Below are 20,692 nucleotides of genomic sequence, written 5' to 3' on the forward strand. Positions count from 1 at the left end.
TACTGCAGTGACTCCTGTACACTATACACGTGTGCAGTACTGTAGTGACTACTGTACACTATACACGTGTGCAGGACTGCAGTGACTACTGTACACTATACACGTGTGCAGGACTGCAGTGACTACTGTACACTATACACGTGTGCAGTACTGCAGTGACTACTGCACACTATACACGTGTGCAGTACTGCAGTGACTACTGTACACTATACACGTGTGCAGTACTGCAGTGACTCCTACTGTACACTATACACGTGTGCAGTACTGCAGTGACTCCTGTACACTATACACGTGTGCAGTACTGCAGTGACTCCTGTACACTATACACGTGTGCAGTACTGCAGGGACTACTGTACACTATACACGTGTGCAGTACTGCAGTGACTACTGTACACTATACATGTGTGCAGTACTGCAGTGACTCCTACTGTACACTATACACGTGTGCAGTACTGCAGTGACTACTGTACACTATACACGTGTGCAGTACTGCAGTGACTACTGTACACTATACACGTGTGCAGTTCTGCAGTGACTACTGTACACTATACACGTGTGCAGTACTGCAGTGACTACTGTACACTATACACGTGTGCAGTACTGCAGTGACTCCTACTGTACACTATACACGTGTGCAGTACTGCAGTGACTACTGTACACTATACACGTGTGCAGTACTGCAGTGACTACTACTGTACACTATACACGTGTGCAGTACTGCAGTGACTCCTACTGTACACTATACACGTGTGCAGTACTGCAGTGACTCCTGTACACTATACACGTGTGCAGGACTGCAGTGACTACTGTACACTATACACGTGTGCAGTACTGCAGTGACTACTGTACACTATACACGTGTGCAGTACTGCAGTGACTACTGTACACTATACACGTGTGCAGTACTGCAGTGACTACTGTACACTATACACGTGTGCAGTACTGCAGTGACTACTGTACACTATACACGTGTGCAGTACTGCAGTGACTCCTACTGTACACTATACACGTGTGCAGTACTGCAGTGACTACTGTACACTATACACGTGTGCAGTACTGCCGTGACTACTACTGTACACTATACACGTGTGCAGTACTGCAGTGACTACTGTACACTATACACCTGTGCAGTACTGCAGTGACTCCTGTACACTATACACGTGTGCAGTACTGCAGTGACTACTGTACACTATACACGTGTGCAGTACTGCAGTGACTACTACTGTACACTATACACGTGTGCAGTACTGCAGTGACTCCTACTGTACACTATACACGTGTGCAGTACTGCAGTGACTACTGTACACTATACACGTGTGCAGTACTGCCGTGACTACTACTGTACACTATACACGTGTGCAGTACTGCAGTGACTACTGTACACTATACACCTGTGCAGTACTGCAGTGACTCCTGTACACTATACACGTGTGCAGTACTGCAGTGACTACTGTACACTATACACGTGTGCAGTACTGCAGTGACTACTGTACACTATACACGTGTGCAGTACTGCAGTGACTACTGTACACTATACACGTGTGCAGTACTGCAGTGACTCCTACTGTACACTATACACGTGTGCAGTACTGCCGTGACTACTACTGTACACTATACACGTGTGCAGTACTGCAGTGACTACTGTACACTATACACCTGTGCAGTACTGCAGTGACTCCTGTACACTATACACATGTGCTGTATTGCACACTCTACACAGTGACTGGCCATTGAGATACTGAAAACAAGACTAGAGGCCGCTCTTAGGCCCAGCAGGAGACTCACTGTCACAAGGGAATCTTGTGTAGAAGGAAGGAATTCCCAGTGAAGGTGGAGCTAAGCACCCACAGAATCCCGATGAGCTGGCAAAGGCAGGAAAGTGACTGATTTGTCCTCAGCAAAGCAAACTGTAAAACACTACTGGGCAATGCATTATTTTTCCAGCGATAACTGTTCAATGTCCTTGAGGAATCAGTAAAATAGCGTACAATTCAAATGAAAGATTTTAATGTTCTGTAATTTATTACATTGATTCAGACTGCTCCAACCCAGTTGGCTCAAACTTAAACAGTCTTCACCACAAATACAGTGACTTATTTATCTTTATTGAAAGTACAAAGAAAAAATTCAATAAATTTCAAACCAGTCCGCATCTCCTCACACTAACACCTTGAGTGTATTGAGCACGTTACCTTCCGCATGCATAAAGGCTTTACAGTGGCAATCCTCACGCGAATCCCAGTTCGCACTGTGCTTCTCTGTGCACAGACACATCACACTCCTACGGTCTTCCACGTAGTGATTCTCATGGCTGTACACGCCATCATTTCATTAGCACACTTTCTTTAACATAGATTTCTTCACATTGTTGCTACTTGTTAGAATGCAGACATAAACATTCTCATGCATTTATATTTTCATCATTCTCTAGTTCAAAAATAATGGGAGTCACAGGGCAGAGAACACTCACTTCCATTGTGTGTGTGTGTGTGTGTGTGTGTGTGTGTGTGTGTACGTGCATACATGTGGCACACACAGCACGCATGTGCAAGGCAGAGGACAGCTTTCGGGAGTCCATGCTCTCCTTCCACAGTGGGTTCTGAGAATTAGATGCAGGTCTCAGGCCTGTGGAGTGAGTACTCTGACCCACTGAGTCATCTCACTAGCCCCGTATGGTCACTTTTATGACTCTTTATAAAAAAAAAAAGTACCATATAGCAACTCCAAAGGGTTGTATCTATTTAAAATGCTATCTGACATAAGTATTAAATAGTCTTCTTAAAAGTTTTTTTTAAATCAGAAGTAGTTTTATTTAAAGTAAAAAATAAGTATTATCTCTTAAAAAAACAAAACAATAAACCCAACGTGCCGTGGGGCAGATGATCCCACAGCTCACTCAGGTTTGGGTGAAGTAGTGCTCCCCTCCCCTTAAGTTATGGCACATGTAGAGGTGCCGACAGGCACACAGAGGAAGCTGGAAAGAGGGATATCTGGTCCAGAGGTCACCCAGGGCTCATCTGGCTTCAAAGGTTGAGGGGCTCTTGATCGAGACAGATCTGTGTCTCAAAGTGCCAGTGTATATGGGCCAGGAAGCTCTAGTCACAGACGGGTTCAGAGAGTAAAGTCACAAAATCTGGTCAGAAGCAACGATGGCGAGTGAATGCAAAATCTTCTCGTCAGTGCATTTTCTACTGCATCCCCACTGTGCTACATGCTTTCTGGCTGTGGGCTCCAACTTTATATGCAGACATTTAACTATAAAGAGGATTTTCCAGCATGCTTAAGCCAGACGCCTAAACTAGCAATTTACACCTAAGCTAAAAACTAAATACGGCTCTTAGCATCAGCAAATATTTGACTATTTTCTTTCAGTTTACAACTCTTTTAAATTGCGTTGTAAACTCTTTGAACAATCTTTTGTACAGTGTTTAGTACAGCTCCGATAGTAAATAGAATACTAGCAATAAGTTATATACACCGCAAAGGGAAAAGACTGTAAGCAAATCCACACTCTGAGGAATTCTAAAGGGAAACATTTTAAAGTGTTGGTTTTGTAGAGGTAGAGAAGGTTCCCTCTTTACATTCCAAATTCCTGCCAGCTGGAGGCCTGTACTATACACAGGTACCTCATAGGCTTTTAAAGACTTGTTCTTACTGTAGCCTTGGCTGATCTCGAACTTGTTGTGTAGACCAGGCTGGCCCTGATGTCCTTGAACTCAGAGATCCATCTGCCCCTGCCTCCCAAGTGCTGGGACTAAAGGCATGCGCCACCACACCAGCTAAATGGTAGGTTCTTAACAGACATTCCTAACACGGCATGGATGATTCTGACTTATACCCAGTGTTGATGCTACCAGGAAGAGAAGACTCATTACAAAGGTGTCCCACCTTTACCGAGTGTCAGATACCCCAGAGATTCTAGGAGGGGTTAGCTCTCTTAATTGAACTGTATACACACATACATAACATTTATCTTATGTTATTACCATACATCACTGGGTCTGGGAATCGTGCAGGATTAGAATTAAAATTTTCCAATGCCCTAGCATGTGCCAAACCGTAGTAACAAGGCACCCCAAACTCTGCACTCCTTCTACTGTGCCCCAAGTGATGACCTGGTTAGGCCCGCGGACTCAATCAGACATTATACACACAAACACATCCATGAGACCGCATAGCACTGGGGAGATTGCCCACTATTTCCCACTTATTAAGATCTGGGTCGTATTTCTCAATGCTCTGGAGATACGTCCCCTTCGAGTAGGAGTACCCGCCGGTGACGTAGATGCATCCGTTCATAATGACGGCCCCACATTCCATCCTCCTCTCCATCATGGGCGCTGTCTCTCGCCACTCGTTTTGCTCTGGGTCGTAGCACTCTGTAATGGTGGTCTGCCCACCAACTAAATACAGCTTGTTTTCAAACGGAACTGAGCACAGTCCGTATTCTTTTTGGAAGGAAAAAAAAAAGAAAAGAGCAAAATTTTAATTCTGTTAACAAAAGGGCTACCATACTTTGGGTATAGTAACTCTGCAATTTAGAACACAAGAATAGGGACATGGTGACATTTTGATTCTGTCACCCTCTTTTGTACACTGAGGCTTAAAATTCAACCCCTGACAACTGACTCAGATGCTTGTTCCCACTGCTGGGCCATTAGCCCCCGGGGAATAATCACCATTGATGCTGATTCCTAAGACAGCTCTGTGCGATGACAAGAAGCCCACCCCTCGCACCACCGTCTTTCTGGGAACCGTCCAGCATATGGGGCTCTTCATTGACATCCATCGTCACTCTTGACAGCTGTCACCTTTCTAGATGACAGCAGCAGAGTCCCCCTGACGAACACGATACTAGGTAACTAGTGTAGGTTCCCCGAGGTCTCCGCAACCCTGCGACCAAGGACAGACTGCCTGAAGTGTCAGCTACCCCTTGCTTCAGAGGATAGCCAGGCTAGCTTCCCTCACACTGCAGTCTAGCCAGGGACACAGGTGAGAAAAGCAAACGTCCAAGCACTGGGGTTCATGGCTATCATACTCGGCCATCACAAAAGACGGCCCCCAGCAGACGGTTGCTGTGGGGATCTGGGCCCTGTGGGACCTACCTCACCTAGACCGTCACAGAATTTTCATTTCTTTTCTCTCCTTCTGCTGGCTCTTCTAAGTACCATGATATGAGGCAGGCCAGGGGCAGGAAAAACAACACACAAGTGCTTCAGTCTGGGATGTGAGCAGAATTGGAAGCACTGTGTGAGGTAGAAGGCATAAGCCTCAGCTAACCAGGGCAGCTACTCCCTGGCTTTCATCGCTGCTGCCAGGAGGGAATACTGTCACGCTGCCAGAACTTACCACTTTTTTTTAAAAGGCCCCGAACCACGATTTTTGTTTGGAATCTTCTGAATTTTAAATTTTGGTAACAAGCCAATCAAAAATAGCTTAAGCACTGTGGCAGCCAAAAACATCATATCGTGCAAGGTGCTAATTAGTGTCTTTAAAAATTATCTCATCAGCCGGGTGGTGGTGGCGCACGCCTTTAATCCCAGCACTCGGGAGGCAGAGGCAGGTGGATCTCTGTGAGTTCGAGGCCAGCCTGGTCTACAAGAGCTAGTTCCAGGACAGGAACCAAAAAGCTGCGGAGAAACCCTGTCTCGAAAATTTAAAAAAAAAAAATTATCTCATCAGGAAAAGTTTAATATAAATGAAAACTTTACAACTACAACTGTACGTTTCTATTGACTTATACTATATTGGGGGGGGCTGAATTTCAATTTCATGTGCCTTCTAACACTAGGCTTAAGTAATATTGCCTTTTAGACTCTTTTTCAAGTATCTAATAAACCCTATGCAGCTCATTGACTTTATGGGACACTTATTCTTTTATCTTTTAAATTAATTTTTACTTTGTGTCTATGTGTGTTTGCATCTATGTACATATGTGGACCTTGTGCATGGCTGGAGCCCACAGAGGCCAACACATGGGTACTGAACCTAGGTCCTCTGCAAGGGCAGCCAGCACTTTTACTTAACCACTGAGCCAGCTCTCCAGCCCCGGACACTTATTTATATATATATATATATATATATATATATATATATATATATATATATATATTTATTATGTATACAATGTTCTGCCTGTGTGTATGCCTGCAGGCCAGAAGAGGGCACCAGACCTCATTACAGATGGTTGTGAGCCACCATGTGGTTGCTGGGAATTGAACTCAGGACCTTTGGAAGAGCAGGCAATGCTCTTAACCACTGAGCCATCTCTCCAGCCCCGGATACTTATTTTTAAAGTGATCCCTGTTTGGTCGGAAGCATCACCCCAGCTCCCTAACACCCCTTAAACAAAAACTCTGGATTGTTTGCCTGGGGGCTTCACCCCAACTCCATTTCAAGTCCCACTCCCCAGGGAGTTGCCTTAGTCCAAACTCTACCTCCAAGAAAGCCCAGCAAATGGTAACCCCTCCCCAGGGAAGGTCAAGACCTCTCCCACAGGCTACTTAAACTGCCCCCAGAGAATGACCACGTGGTCTCCGGGCTTTGCATGGTCTACCCCCTCTCTTTCCTTCCCTCACCATGTTTTCCCTGGGTCACCTGGGAGCATTGCATTAAACATGGGCATCTTTTATTTGGTTTAATTTGGTATAATTGGAATTATTTGTGTCAGTGGAGAGGCTTATCTTAAGAAAAACTTTACAATCCCCGTCTCATGCACATTAAACATATTAATGTAAACAACTGTTTTCTAATTGTTTTGTTGTTGTTCATTCTATTTTTTTCTAAATTGGTGGGGGTTCGTTTTATTTTGTTATTTTCAAGACAGGGTTTCTTTTTGTAGCTCTTGACTGTTTCTGAACTCTCTCTGTTGACCAGGCTAGGCTGGAACTCAGAGATACACCAGCTTTAGCCTCCTGAGTGCTGGGATTAAAGGTTTACACCACCACTGCCATTTTTTCTAAATTGTAAATCTGATTTTTCAAATATTGAGTTTCGGAAGGACTAGTGTGACCACAAAATAAACAGATTAATATGGGACTCAGTATCACCCTAACTCACAGGATTCCTATAAGGTTTAAATATGGCTGTGTGCTGAGAAGATGGCTCAGCGCCAGCGCGTGAAATGCTGGCCATGTGTGGTGATCTGAAAGAAAATGGCCCCCAAAGGGAGTGGCACTATTAGGAGGAAGTGTGTCACTGTGGGGGTGGGCTTTGATGTGTCTTTTGCTCAAGCTTCCCTCTGTGGGACTGACAGTTGACTTCCTGTTGCCTGCAAGATGTAGGACTCTCAGCTTCAGCACCACATCTGCCTGCACATCACCATGCTCCCTGCCATAATAATGGCCCGACCCTCTGAAACTGTAAGTGAGCCACCCTAATTAAATGTGTTCCTTATAAGACTTGCTGTGGTCATGGTGTCTCTTCACAGCAATAAAAACTCTAACTAAGACACTATGTATGAGGACCAGAGTTCAGAACTCTAGAACCCCAAATACAACCCCTAAACCCTAACCCTGCAGGGGGCAGAGAGAAGGGAATCCCCAGCATAAGCTAGACTAACCTAAATCGTGAGCTCTGGGTTCACTGGGAAACCCTACCTCAAAATATAGTGGAGAGCAGCCAAGGAGACAATATCCATCTCAGGCCTTCACATGCAAGTTCAGTGTGCTTGTGCAGAGTGTGGACACACATACCCCACACACGAGCATGTACTCCACACAGTGTGGACACACATACCCCACACACAAGCATGTACACACATAGTGTGGACACATACCCCACACACGAGCATGTACACACATAGTGTGGACACACATACCCCACACACGAGCATGTACTCCACACAGTGTGGACACACATACCCCACACACAAGCATGTACTCCACACACAGTGTGGACACACATACCCCACACACGAGCATGTACTCCACACAGTGTGGACACACATACCCCACACACAAGCATGTACTCCACACACAGTGTGGACACACATACCCCACACACGAGCATGTACTCCACACACAGTGTGGACACACATACCCCACACACGAGCATGTACTCCACACACATACCCCACACACGAGCATGTACACACATAGTGTGGACACACATACCCCACACACGAGCATGTACACACACAGTGTGGACACACATACCCCACACACGAGCATGTACACCACACAGTGTGGACACACATACCCCACACACGAGCATGTACACCACACAGTGTGGACACACATACCCCACACACGAGCATGTACACACATAGTGTGGACACACATACCCCACACACGAGCATGTACACCACACACATACCCCACACACAAGCATGTACTCCACACACATACCCCACACATGAGCATGTACTCCACACACAGTGTGGACACACATACCCCACACACGAGCATGTACACCACACACATACCCCACACACAAGCATGTACTCCACACACATACCCCACACACGAGCATGTACTCCACACACAGTGTGGACACACATACCCCACACACGAGCATGTACACCACACAGTGTGGACACACATACCCCACACACGAGCATGTACACACATAGTGTGGACACACATACCCCACACACGAGCATGTACTCCACACACATACCCCATACACGAGCATGTACACCACACAGTGTGGACACACATACCCCACACACGAGCATGTACTGCACACAGTGTGGACACACATACCCTACACACGAGCATGTACACCACACAGTGTGGACACACATACCCCACACATGAGCATGTACTTCACACACATACCCCACACACGAGCATGTACTCCACACACAGTGTGGACACACATACCCCACACACGAGCATGTACTGCACACACAGTGTGGACACACATACCCCACACACGAGCATGTACACCACACACAGTGTGGACACACATACCCCACACACGAGCATGTACTCCACACACATACCCCACACACGAGCATGTACTCCACACACAGTGTGGACACACATACCCCACACACGAGCATGTACACCACACAGTGTGGACACACATACCCCACACACGAGCATGTACTCCACACACAGTGTGGACACACATATCCCACACACGAGCATGTACTCCACACAGTGTGGACACACATACCCCACACACGAGCATGTACTCCACACACAGTGTGGACACACATACCCCACACACGAGCATGTACTCCACACACATACCCCACACACGAGCATGTACACCACACAGTGTGGACACACATACCCCACACACGAGCATGTACACACATAGTGTGGACACACATACCCCACACACGAGCATGTGCACCACACAGTGTGGACACACATACCCCACACACGAGCATGTGCACCACACAGTGTGGACACACATACCCCACACACGAGCATGTACACCACACACAGTGTGGACACACATACCCCACACACGAGCATGTGCACCACACAGTGTGGACACACATACCCCACACACGAGCATGTACACCACACACAGTGTGGACACACATACCCCACACACGAGCATGTACTCCACACACATACCCCACACACGAACATGTACACCACACCACACATAGCAAATAAATAAATATATAGTGCTATGGTTTGAATATGGGTAGTGTCCCCCATAGGACTATACATAAAGACAGTCCCTAGGACATTGATATTGGGAGGTGCTATGGATTATAAAAAGTGGGGCTTTAGCCAGGCGGTGGTGGCGCACGCCTTTAATCCCAGCAGTCAGGAGGCAGAGGCAGGCGGATCTCTGTGAGTTCGAGGCCAGCCTGGTCTACAAGAGCTAGTTCCAGGACAGGAACCAAAAGCTACGGAGAAACCCTGTCTTGAAAATCCAAAAAAAAAAAAAAAAAGTGGGGCTTTATGGGGGTTCCTGAAGAGTACTGTTTGACTCTGGCTACCCCTCTCTCTGAGGTAACTACCTACTTTAACACGCTCTCATCAGAGACCAGACCAAAGTGGCTCCCATCTTGGAAAAGAACCTCACACTGTGAACTAAACAAACCTTTTCTAACTAAGTTAGTTGCCCCAGGCATTTCATTGCAACATTGTAAAGTTGACAAGCATAAACAGATTAATACATGGGAAATTATTGAAATAGCGTGCCTAGTCAATCCGAGTAAATATTAGCCATTGCTCAGAATGCCCTATTATTACTTTCCATTATGATTTCATTGTTCACAACAGAAAGTGATGGAGTATTATCTAGACTAGACAATATGTCTGGACTACTAAGACCAATGTCAGAGCCAGGGCAGCCTGCAGCTGAAGTCTCCTCTCGTGTGAAGATGTCAGCATCCACAGAAGCAGCACCAGACGCAGGAGAGATGCGGGAGCAGCTACATGGGATGACAGCAAGAAAGGCTGCTCCACTAAGCTGAAGCTGATTACTCAGCGATCACATCGCAGATGATGGAATAGAGACTGGCAGAGTGCGGGTCCTAGGCCACCGCTTTCAAAATGTGATTGTGGAAAAGTTATCTAAGATACCGACCCCCCATTTCCAAATATGAGAATCAACGACAGACAATACCTATGCACACAGTTTCAGTGAGAATGGAAGATAGTGAAGGGCTTAGACACTCCCTAAGCTACACAGTGTGTACTCAGTGGTGTTAGCTACTGCTGTTAGTCACAGGTATCTCAAGCATGCAGATTTTAATTTCCCTCTACAGTGACGCCCGGAGAGCCTGATGCTCTGCAGAAAAAAGTGGTTCAAAATAGTAAGGTGACGTGATATGAGTTCCTCCAAATGCAAACTCTTAAACACATGGTAATGGAGGAAGGTCACTGGTTAAAAAAATAAAGAAACTGCTTGGCTGGCCCTCATAGGTTAAAACATAGGTGGGAGGAGTAAACAGAACAGAATGCTGGGAGGAAGAGGAAGTGAGCTAAGACTCAACAGCTCTGCGCTCTGGAGAAGAGACACCATGCTCCCCTCTCCAGGGCGGACGTGAGAGCTCTGCTCTCTGAGACACGAGCAAAGAAGCTCCGACACAGGATGGACGTAGGCTAGAATCTTCCCGGTAAGACCGGTGCTCACAGATTATTAGAGATGGGTTGATCCGGATATCAGAATTAGCCAGTAAGGGCTAGAGCTAAAGGGCCAAGCAGTGTTTAAAAGAATACAGTTTCCGTGTAATTATTTCGGGTAAAGCTAGCCGTGCGGGCGGCCGGGTGCCGGGGACGCAGCCCCGCCACTCTTATTACTACAACATGGCATAACTGTAACCGACAGAAATATTCTTTCCACAGTGGGACTAAACCAGGGCCTAACCCATGCTAACTGCAAGTTCTTATCCCTGGACTCTACTCCCAACCCCCTGAAATAGGTTAAGAATAAAGACAGCGAAAAGGAGCCAAGGACCTAGATCGGATAAAGCGCTTGACATCCAAGTGTGAGGCCCTGAGTTCAGACCTCCAGTGCTCATGTCAAATGCTGGGCTTAACGAGGTGTGCCTAAAATCCCAGCAAGGGAATGTGGAGACAGGACAACCGTAGGACTTGCCAGACAGCCAATCCAGCCAAGCAGGTAAGCTCCAGGTTCAGAGAGCAACCCTGTCTCAAAAGATAAGGTGGTGAGACAACCAACCAATACACCTGAGGCCTTCTTCTAGCTCACGCACGCACTCACACGCGCACACACACACATCACAGAAGCAAGGCATCTCCTTTGATAGACAATACTTTCCTATATGACTGTTAAGGAAGCACACAGACAGGGCTCTGCATATCTAGGAGCAGGTGTTTGATAGTCCCGGAATGCAGAGCAAGCATGCTTCTAAAAGAGAAGAAACACTTGCCCAACTTTAACCTCTATGCACTGGCCAGGCAATCCTAAAGACCAGAGCTATGTACTTGAAAAAGAATTCTTATTACCTGGGTGTGGGCTAGCGGTAATGAGGCTCCATTCATTGATGTCTGAATTGTAGCTCTGCACCTTGTCATAGGTGCAGCTTCCTCGGTAGCCACAGTGGCCGCCAATGACATAGATAACTTCATGCAGGACACAGGCGGTAGCATTTCCCACACCTGTATGTCAATTAAAACCACATCTTAGATTGTTCGTGCTTTTCTGAAAGGAATACCAACCTTTTGTTATTGTCTTTGTTATTAGGGAAGATAAATGCAAAAGCACCGTGTTAGCTGCTGGGGGGTAAAAGTGAAAAAGGAAGGCTTCTTGGGCTCTCTCAGGAGTACAAACAACTAGAACATAGTTAGAGGAGGGGGAAATACCATAGAGAGAGAGATGCTAACACTATTTGTCAGATCTAAGAGACATTGCTTTGGACTGGAGAAATCACAGCACGGCGGACGTGATTTGCCCTGGGCCTGGTGGTTAGGACTCCAGCCAGCAGAGGAAGGCGAAGCTGCTGTGCGCAGAGCAAAGCCCCACAGAGGCACATCAGGTAGCGCCGAGTAGGCGAGCGCAACGGGAGTCGGCACACGAGAATTTAGGACAGAACGTAAGTTAACGCTATGTCTGGGCTATATTCGGCAGGACATTTCAGGTTTATAAACAGGCAGGAGGAGACTGAAAAGGAAGGAGAGGACTCAGAAAGATGCAGGTACGAGCTCCCATAAGGACTAGCCAGTCGGTGCTTTGGGTGTGAAGGGAAGGGCAGGGGTGAGAGATGGGTCAAGCGGATAGGCTTCAGTGACAAGACAAACCAGGCTGATTCTAAGTCCTGAACTGGGAAAACTTGGAGACTCTGAAGCCACAGAAAAATGAGGAAGCGAAAACAGGTTGGGCCAGGCAAGAAGGGAGGCTCATTTTCATTGACAACACACGGTTTTCAGCCTTTCAGTCAACTTTGACTAACACTGTTAATGTGCCCGGTGCGTCTCCTTGTTGATCTCTACTTCAGAGGAACAGTGGGTTTACAAGCAAGGCAGTTATGAAAAAGAAAGACCCGGGGTTCCCAAAGAAGCCAATTTCTCCTCTGTATATCCCTAAATGCCCCCCCAAAGGAAATGAAACCGAAATTTGACTCTACTCAAAATCCAGTTTACCTAACCAGAAAAGGTGTTACTTAACTTCAGAATGCAAGTAAAACCAACTGAGAAAACATAATATTATTCTTTCTACTGGAAAATGGGAAAGTAAATTTTTGGCAATAGCCTACCCATCAGAATAGGTCAAACAAAGTTGCAGGAGCTGAAGCTGAGTGCTACCCTTCCCTGGGTCACCTAGGCAGAAACCAAGTTTTCAAATGGAAGTCAATACACCTCTGCTCCTGTCTGTGGCTCACACTCGTAATCCCAGCAGCTGCGAGGCTGAGGCCAGAAGACGGTGGATTTGAGGATAGCCTGGGCTACATAGCAAGACACTGTATCAAAAAAAAAAAAAAAGAATCTCTTGAATCTCTATGATTTCAAAAGCCAGCTGGCATTTGGGGAAGGATGGTAGAATATGGAGATTTCCCACACTACTAAGGGTAAAAACACAGGGCTTTCCTTCCCAACAGCTACACAGGGCTAGTACCCCACCCCACCTTCAGCAAGCAATTTCAAATATAATAACTCTTCAGATTTTTAATAGAGTAACAAATTTCCATCCTCAAAGATATATTATCTATAAAACCTGTGAGTTGCTACCATTGAGAAATAAAAATAGTGATACCTGCAGGTTTACAACTGCTGCTATGGACTTGAACCTGGCTTGTTTCTTCTGTGGCAGAGGAGTCTGAATGGCCAGGATCGGCCTCTCAATCAGTAAACCCTAGGTACATTCAGGTAAAGCCAAAACCTAGACAGGGGCAGGCTCTCTGCTATTTTCTCCCCTCGGCCCCCACACACATGCGGCTGCCTGTGAAAAGCAGGCCCAGTACCAAGGCTTCCCGAGTGCAGCCCTCTGCTCCCAGTGGACTATATGCACACGGACCTTCAGCTTTCTCAAGAACCCCAGCTAGCTGATGCTGCTCTCCCTGTCAGACAGATGGCAAACCTGGGCAGAGGGGCCGAATCACTCGCCCAAGTTCGGCAGAGAAAGTCAGAGCTGGGACCCAGGCAGTTTGACTTCAGAGGCAGTGTGTGATCACAAGGCCATCTGCCTCTAAGCTTCCGGCTTGTCATCCAAGAATCACATCAGGTCAATTTCTGGTTCGGGTCACATTCCCACACCCTCACCAGTGTTAAAAAAGCAACAGAAAGGCCTGGGAAGAAACATTCGGGACAAAATGACACCAGCTTGTTAAGAATCTACCAGCTGATTTTTTTGTTTTGTTTTGTTTCTTTTTAAGACCTTACCCCCCCAGCCCTGGAGGGAAGAGGAGCTAGGCTAACTAATTTCAAAAACACAGTGTTTATCAGGCAGACCCTGGGATTCAGTGTGCTTGGCTCTGTGGCCACGGGAAGTAAGACAACTTCGTCTCTGTCCTTTCTTTATTTGGAAAGAAGCCTGCATCCCAAAAGCACAGTTGTGTGTCTCTGGTTCTCAGGGAAACGTACAATGTTACATTCTGAAGGGATTAGCCTTACAAAGTTTTAGTAAGAGACCTCATAGATCAGTATATTCTAAGAGAGAAAAGCTGGCTATTGAAAGGTGGATGGATACCAGATGTGGCGGTGCACACCTTTAATCCCAGCACTTGGGACACAGAGGCGGGATCTCTGAATCTGAGGCCAGCTTGGTGTATATAGCAAGTTCCAGGCCAGCTATGGCTACATAGTGAGGCCTTGTCTCAAAAAATAAGATAAAATAAAAACAAAGCAGAATTGAAAAAACATTTTAAGAGCAAATAAAAAGGAAAACCATGAATTAACAAAACTAGTCAGGTCAGTCTGAACTGGGTATAAATCAGGACTGGGGTAAGATCTGGAAGGATGATGAAAGGTGGAGTGTGAATTATACTATTTCCTTACTCACACTAAAACGCTTTACGCCATTTCATCAAAAAAAACTTTAAAGATGGCATCTTACATAGGCCAGGCTGGCCTTGAACTCACTACCTAGGACTTCTGATTGTCTTGTCTTTGCTTCCTGAGTGCTGGGACTATAGGCCTGAGCCACCAAGCCAGTTTAAGTGGTGCTGGGGATGAAACCCAGACTCAGTGGGCGTGGAAGGCAGGCACTCTACTGACAGTTTTTGGTGCAGTTTTCTTTAAGTCCAGACAAGCTGGGGACTGTTTTTACCCAGACAATGCTGGGCCGAATTGCTTGTGTAATCTCCTGCTGTAGTTCCTCCGGAATCTCTCAGTGCAGTGTTCTGCGTTCTTCCTAAGATTGCTTCCCAAGGAGGGCAGATGGCGGCCTGACCTCGTGCGTGTAAAACCCCGGGACCGGTCAAAGCTACACTTACCTTTAATCATGTTTGCGATAGGAAGCCACTTCTCTTTCAGCGGGTCATAGAACTCGGCTTCTTCTGCGGGAGCCCCTTTTCTGTAACCACCTAGAGCATAGACGCAGCCCCCTAGGGTGACTGCGCAGTGGTAATACCTGGCGTTGAGCATGGGCAAGCCTTCGGTCCACTCGTCACCCTCGCTGTTATAGATCCACACTGTGTCCAGCGCGTCTATGTTGTCTGTCCTGTACCCTCCGGTTACATAAATGTTGGGTCCTAAGCATGTGACACCGTAACTCTCCCGGGTATAATCTGGTATTTCTGCTCCCTGAATCCAAACATTTGTCAGAGGATCCCATATGTGAACCTCTGATAAGGGATGCCAGTAATAGCCTCCGATGATATACATGGTGGCTGTGGACCTCTGGGAAATCTCTCTATGCATGGGGTTCAAGGCATTGTAAATGAGGGAGCGTATCTTATTTTCAGTTAGCAGACAGCTTCTTTGAAGGCCTAAAGCTGTCTTTAGGTACACTGGATCTACATCTATGTTGATGTAGCTTAGCAGATTGCACAGGCATTCGATTCGATTCTCTACATCATGAGCGGTCCACTTAATGACCGGCTCTATGACAGCTTCTTCCTTCCAGACGTTGAGATTCTTTCTGGACAAGATAAAGAGAAACTTTTCAAGGCTGATTTCCAGAAATTCTTCTTGCTGCCACACTTCCTTAAACCGCGAGCACAGGATTCTTCGCGATTCCTTCTCTAGTTCTGAACACACGTGAAATTCTGCAAAGGAGTGCATCCCGATACAGTTATCAATATCCAGGTGCCTAACCAAAAACTGCTCGCAAGCCTTCTTGACCGAAAGGAACTGCAGCAGATCGGCTGCTTCGAGAAGGCTTTGTACATTTCTTTTCGTTATCTCAATTTGGGAAGTATATGCATAATTTACAAGGCCTTCCAAGATGTCATGGTGGATGCCAAACAGTTTTATTTTACTTTTAAATTTTTCTTTCATGTCAGCTGTGAACATGGCCTTAAAATAATTGCTGCAGGCAGCTAAAACGACTCGGTGACAGTGGAAGATTATGCCGGAAGGGCACTGAAGGGTTATATCAGTAAATAATCCATCCAAATAAAATGTTCTGAATGCATCCAGAAAATCGACTGGATGCGCTGAATCCTTGAAAAGATAAATATAATCTTCTTGTCCTTTCAGAGCCATGGCTGCAATAGATATAAACAAAAACGTTTTCAGTCTTGTGTGGTACCGCTAATAATTAACGTTAAATATTCCAGTCATCAGACATTGATGACATCAGGCGTATTCCAAAACCAGACTGAATCCAGTCACCCAAACACCATATGCAAAATGTGCTGAACTATTTATACGATGGTCTATTTAAATTCAAGATAGCTCGGAGCCCTAAATGAGGCCCCTGGATTTTTCAGTTGTCCATTTGCTAAGAGATCCTTATTGCCCCCGGTCGCCTAATATCTGCAATCTGTCCCAGTCTGGCAGTTCCTCAGAGTTCACACTCCGCAGGCCAAGTGTCCGAGGGGGTCACCCCGCCACAGCTCGGCCCCAACCCAGCGCTTCTCTCTCCGGTTCAAAGCACACCGAGATGCCACCAAGATGGAGAGACTCTCAGAAAAGGGATCCCTGCGCCCCGCCGCTGGCTGACAGCAGAAGAGCCGCTCGGCCCCGAGCTATGCTCTCCAGCCCGCGCTAGCCTGGGCCCGGGCCGCGTTCCCGCCGGGAGAGCGCCTCGCCCCGGGGCCCCGCGCGAAGGTTTGACTCCGGGGCGTCGAGCGTCACCGTTGGCCGCTACCCACGGCCTCGTCCAGGCCGAAAGCGCAGGTGTGGACGACCTCCCCACCCCCGGGACCCACGCGCCCGCCCTCCCACCCGGCCCCGCACGGCCATTGTCTGCGCTCCGCTGCGCGCGGGCTCGGGGGCGGCCTGGTCTCCCGCGCGGCCCGCTCGCCCCTCCGGCCGGCCCTTCCCGGGCTGCTCGGCTCCGACCTACCTCGCCGGCAGCAGGGGAGACGCGGACCCGGGCTAGCGACCGGCGGGGGTGGGGGCGCCTCCCGACCCACTGACCATCTTTGGAAACGCGCGGCGGGGCGCGGCGGGGCGCGGCGGAGGCCGCCTGCTAGTGCAGCTCCAGCCCACAAGGCGCTCCAGCTTCGGTGCCCCGCGGCTCCCCGCCTCCGCCCGCAGCCCCCCGCAGCCCCCGCGCCGGCTCCCGCAGCAGGTGGGCCGCGTCCACGGGTCAGCCCCGCTCGGCTCGCGCGCTCACGCCCATTGCACCGCCCGCTCCAGGATAAACCCCGAGTCCCCAGTTGACGCCGGAGGGGAGTGGGCACGGGTACCTTCTCTCTCCCTGGAGACCTTCTGCCAGCCCAGGCCCGAGGGGTGCGGAGGAGAGAGCGCCCAGAGAGGGCGGCGAAACTAAGGTCTGGGATTAGGGCTGCCTTCAGATGCCACAAGTAGCCGCTTTCGCACAAACTCCATGCTGCCTCCAACAGAGCGCGCAGGAAGGAGCCTTGGGGCTGCTTAGCACACCAGGAGTTAACCTGGAAGCTTCCAGGAAAAGTGGGGGTAGCCTGGGTCAAGGCTTGAGTCCAGGCACCAAGATTCAAGCGGCTGTAAGGGGCAACCGCCAGTCTTCTGGTGATGTCCATTGTGCTACACTCGAAAGTCCACTTTCTTATAGCAACAAAAGATAAGAATCACATGCTTTTTTATCAGCAAGATTTTGAAGAATTTAGCAGCACCTCATAAGGCTGGGAACTGGTAATCGGGTTTGAAAGATGGTCCACGGCTGTCACCCTGGAAGGTCAGGGTGAACTAAGAGAACTGAAAGAACGCGAGAACTAAGGTGGTTCTTAGAGTATTGCAAGAATGAAAGAGTCTACAGACACATAATGGCCATACCTTACATGATGGGAGAACTCTGAACACATAAGCGCAGAAAACCGAGCCACAGCCTCTGCTGAAATTGCACCAGAACAGCCAGGAAGCCAACTTCTGTTTCTACCCCCCACTTCCACTTCTGGACCAACCCGGGAAATATAAATATGTCAAAACGGATCACAGGCATTTGTAGCCCACCCCCGGCTTTCCCAGCCAACTCCCTCCAATCAGATTTCTAGGATGGCAGAGGTGGAGGCAGCTCTTGCCCCGCCTCTTTGCTTCTTCCTCTCCTTTTTCTTCTATTTTTATACACCCTTCTCTTGTCCCTGCCTGCTTTGAGCCTCTGGGAGGGACAAGTGATCATGATTGGCCCCCTTGCCAAGCAAGCTCTGAACAAATGCATGCTTGTTCTCCTTTGAGTGCTTTTAGTTTAATTCCACATCCTTGCGTTGATGCCGGGTACTGGCTGTGTAGGACCTCAAACCTCCACTCCAGATTTCATTCTGTTGAAGAGCACCACGTGATGTTTAGAAAAAATAAATTGGCCAGAGTCTGGCCAACGATTTAATACCACAGTAAGAAAGCAAAGGAGGCTTTGATTGGGGGCCTAAAGTTCACTGTCACTTACCTAGCACAGCCTCGAGCAAGCACGAGCATATGCGCCCACACACACATGCACGCACGCGCGCACACACACACACACACACACACACTTGCGGGAGGGGGGGGCATATATATCTACTCACCTTTGCAGTGGTCTCTCCGGTTTTTGTCTGTGGTTTTGCCCTGCTGGGAAATGAACCCGCAGTCTCTTCGATAAAGCACCAAGTGAAGAGTAACTACTCTTGCAATATGTCCCAGGGTCTGTGTTTCTCTACGCAACAGACAGCCTTAGCTGTCCTGGAACTCGCTCTGTAGACCAGGCTAGCCTCGAATTCACAGAGATCCACCTGCTTCTGCCTCCCAAGTGCTGGGACCAAAGGAGGGCGCCACCACCACCTGGCTGGGAAATAATTTTTTAAATTTTATTTGTGTGTGTGTGTACATCACGTGTGTGCAGAACCTACAGAAACCAGGAGACATTGTTGGATCCCGTACCACCAGAGTTACAGTGACCATGAGCTGCCATGAGAATACTTAGAACCAAACCCTGGCCCTCTGCAATTGCAACCAGTTCACTAACCCATGAACCCAGCATCCCACAAAAATAAATCATAAGAAAATGTGTATTAATAGATTCTAAACCTAACTGGTAGAATCATAACAGTATATGATAGATAACTCTTGAGTAGAGAGGGTCACCATACTGCTATTTGTGCAAAATTTTTGCAGATTGTTAAAGTCGAACTTTTGCCTCCAAGCTATCAGCGATGTCACACGCCTCTCATCGGAGCAGAGTAGGCTAATGCGAGAGGATCCTGAGTTTGAGGCCACCCTACAGAAAACAAAAAGACTCTGTCTCAAAACAAAACTTTTGCCTACTGTATCTAATGCTCCCTAGTTCTGAATTATTGCTTAAAAATATGTTGCCTGAGACTAGGGATAAAGCCCGATGGCTAAGGTGCTTGCTGTACAAACACGAACACTCGAGTTCAACTCTCACAACCCCCTTAAACAGCTGGGCACAGAGGCCTGTGCTTGTAATTCCAGCACTCAGAATGCAGAGACAGATGGACTCCTAGGGTTTACGGACAAGCCAGTGCAACCTAAGACAGGAGCTGCAGGCCCCAGTGAGAGACACAGTCTCAAAAATCAAGGTATAGAGTTCCTAACTAACAATGCCAGGGGTTGACCTCTGGCATCTACCCACACACATCACGTGTTAATCAGCCTCACCTTGCCAAGAGAAGCACACAGACCCTGGGGCATATTACAAGAGCAGTTATTCTTCATCTGATGCTTTATCAAAGAGACTACAGGTTCATTTCCCAGGAGGGAAAGACCACACCAAACAAAAACCAAAGAGACCCCTGCAAAGGTGAGTAGATCTGAAACATTCCAGACCTGTGAGTAGCTTCCATAAAGAAAACAACGTCAGGAAACAGACCACCCAGGATTCCAAGTCCTAGTGAAATATGGGCCCAACCAGAGATGAGACTAAAGGATTCTCAGCAGATAGAGCTTGGCTTGGCGTGGAGTTGACAATGAGGCCACATCATATTTCACCTTTCGAAGAGCTCCTGGCTTCTAAACATCATTATTTTTACTTCATTAAAACACCAATAATTAAAGTCCTTCCATTAAATGCTAGATATACTAATTGTGGTATCCTTATCAGCATGAGTAGGTGGTAGGCAAAGAGAAATTGTTATAGACTTCATTTACATATCAGTCGTTACTGTTAAAAATGGTAGGTATAATTTTATAAGGCTGATGCATACATGTATATAAATTGTACACTACTTCCAGCGCAAACTACCCAAGGAAAGTTCAAAGTGCACGCTTTATACAGTCCGCAGAGGTGTATTTATCTG

The 20,692-nt window shown here is 47.5% G+C and overlaps 1 protein-coding gene across 4 annotated transcripts; it reads right to left on the reverse strand.

Moving 5' to 3' along the window:
- Positions 1–2,084: 2,084 nt before the first annotated feature.
- Positions 2,085–19,043, reverse strand: Klhl23 (kelch like family member 23). Of its 4 annotated transcripts, none has more exons than XM_075984950.1 (4): positions 18,965–19,043; positions 15,311–16,525; positions 11,889–12,041; positions 2,085–4,448 (listed from the first exon to the last, which is right to left on the reverse strand). In XM_075984950.1, the coding sequence occupies exons 2-4, from the start codon at positions 16,521–16,523 to the stop codon at positions 4,138–4,140; spliced, it is 1,677 nt and encodes a 558-aa protein (XP_075841065.1). In that variant the 5' UTR covers positions 16,524–16,525; positions 18,965–19,043; the 3' UTR covers positions 2,085–4,137. The 4 variants fall into 4 exon arrangements, with proteins under 4 accessions (XP_075841065.1, XP_075841063.1, XP_075841064.1 ...); XM_075984948.1 differs by lacking the exon at positions 18,965–19,043 and adding an exon at positions 18,240–18,443; XM_075984949.1 differs by lacking the exon at positions 18,965–19,043 and adding an exon at positions 17,675–17,880.
- Between the last annotated feature and the right edge of the window lie 1,649 nt (positions 19,044–20,692).

Source organism: Microtus pennsylvanicus, chromosome 9, assembly GCF_037038515.1.
Source record: "Microtus pennsylvanicus isolate mMicPen1 chromosome 9, mMicPen1.hap1, whole genome shotgun sequence".
Classification (NCBI taxonomy): domain Eukaryota; kingdom Metazoa; phylum Chordata; class Mammalia; order Rodentia; family Cricetidae; genus Microtus; species Microtus pennsylvanicus.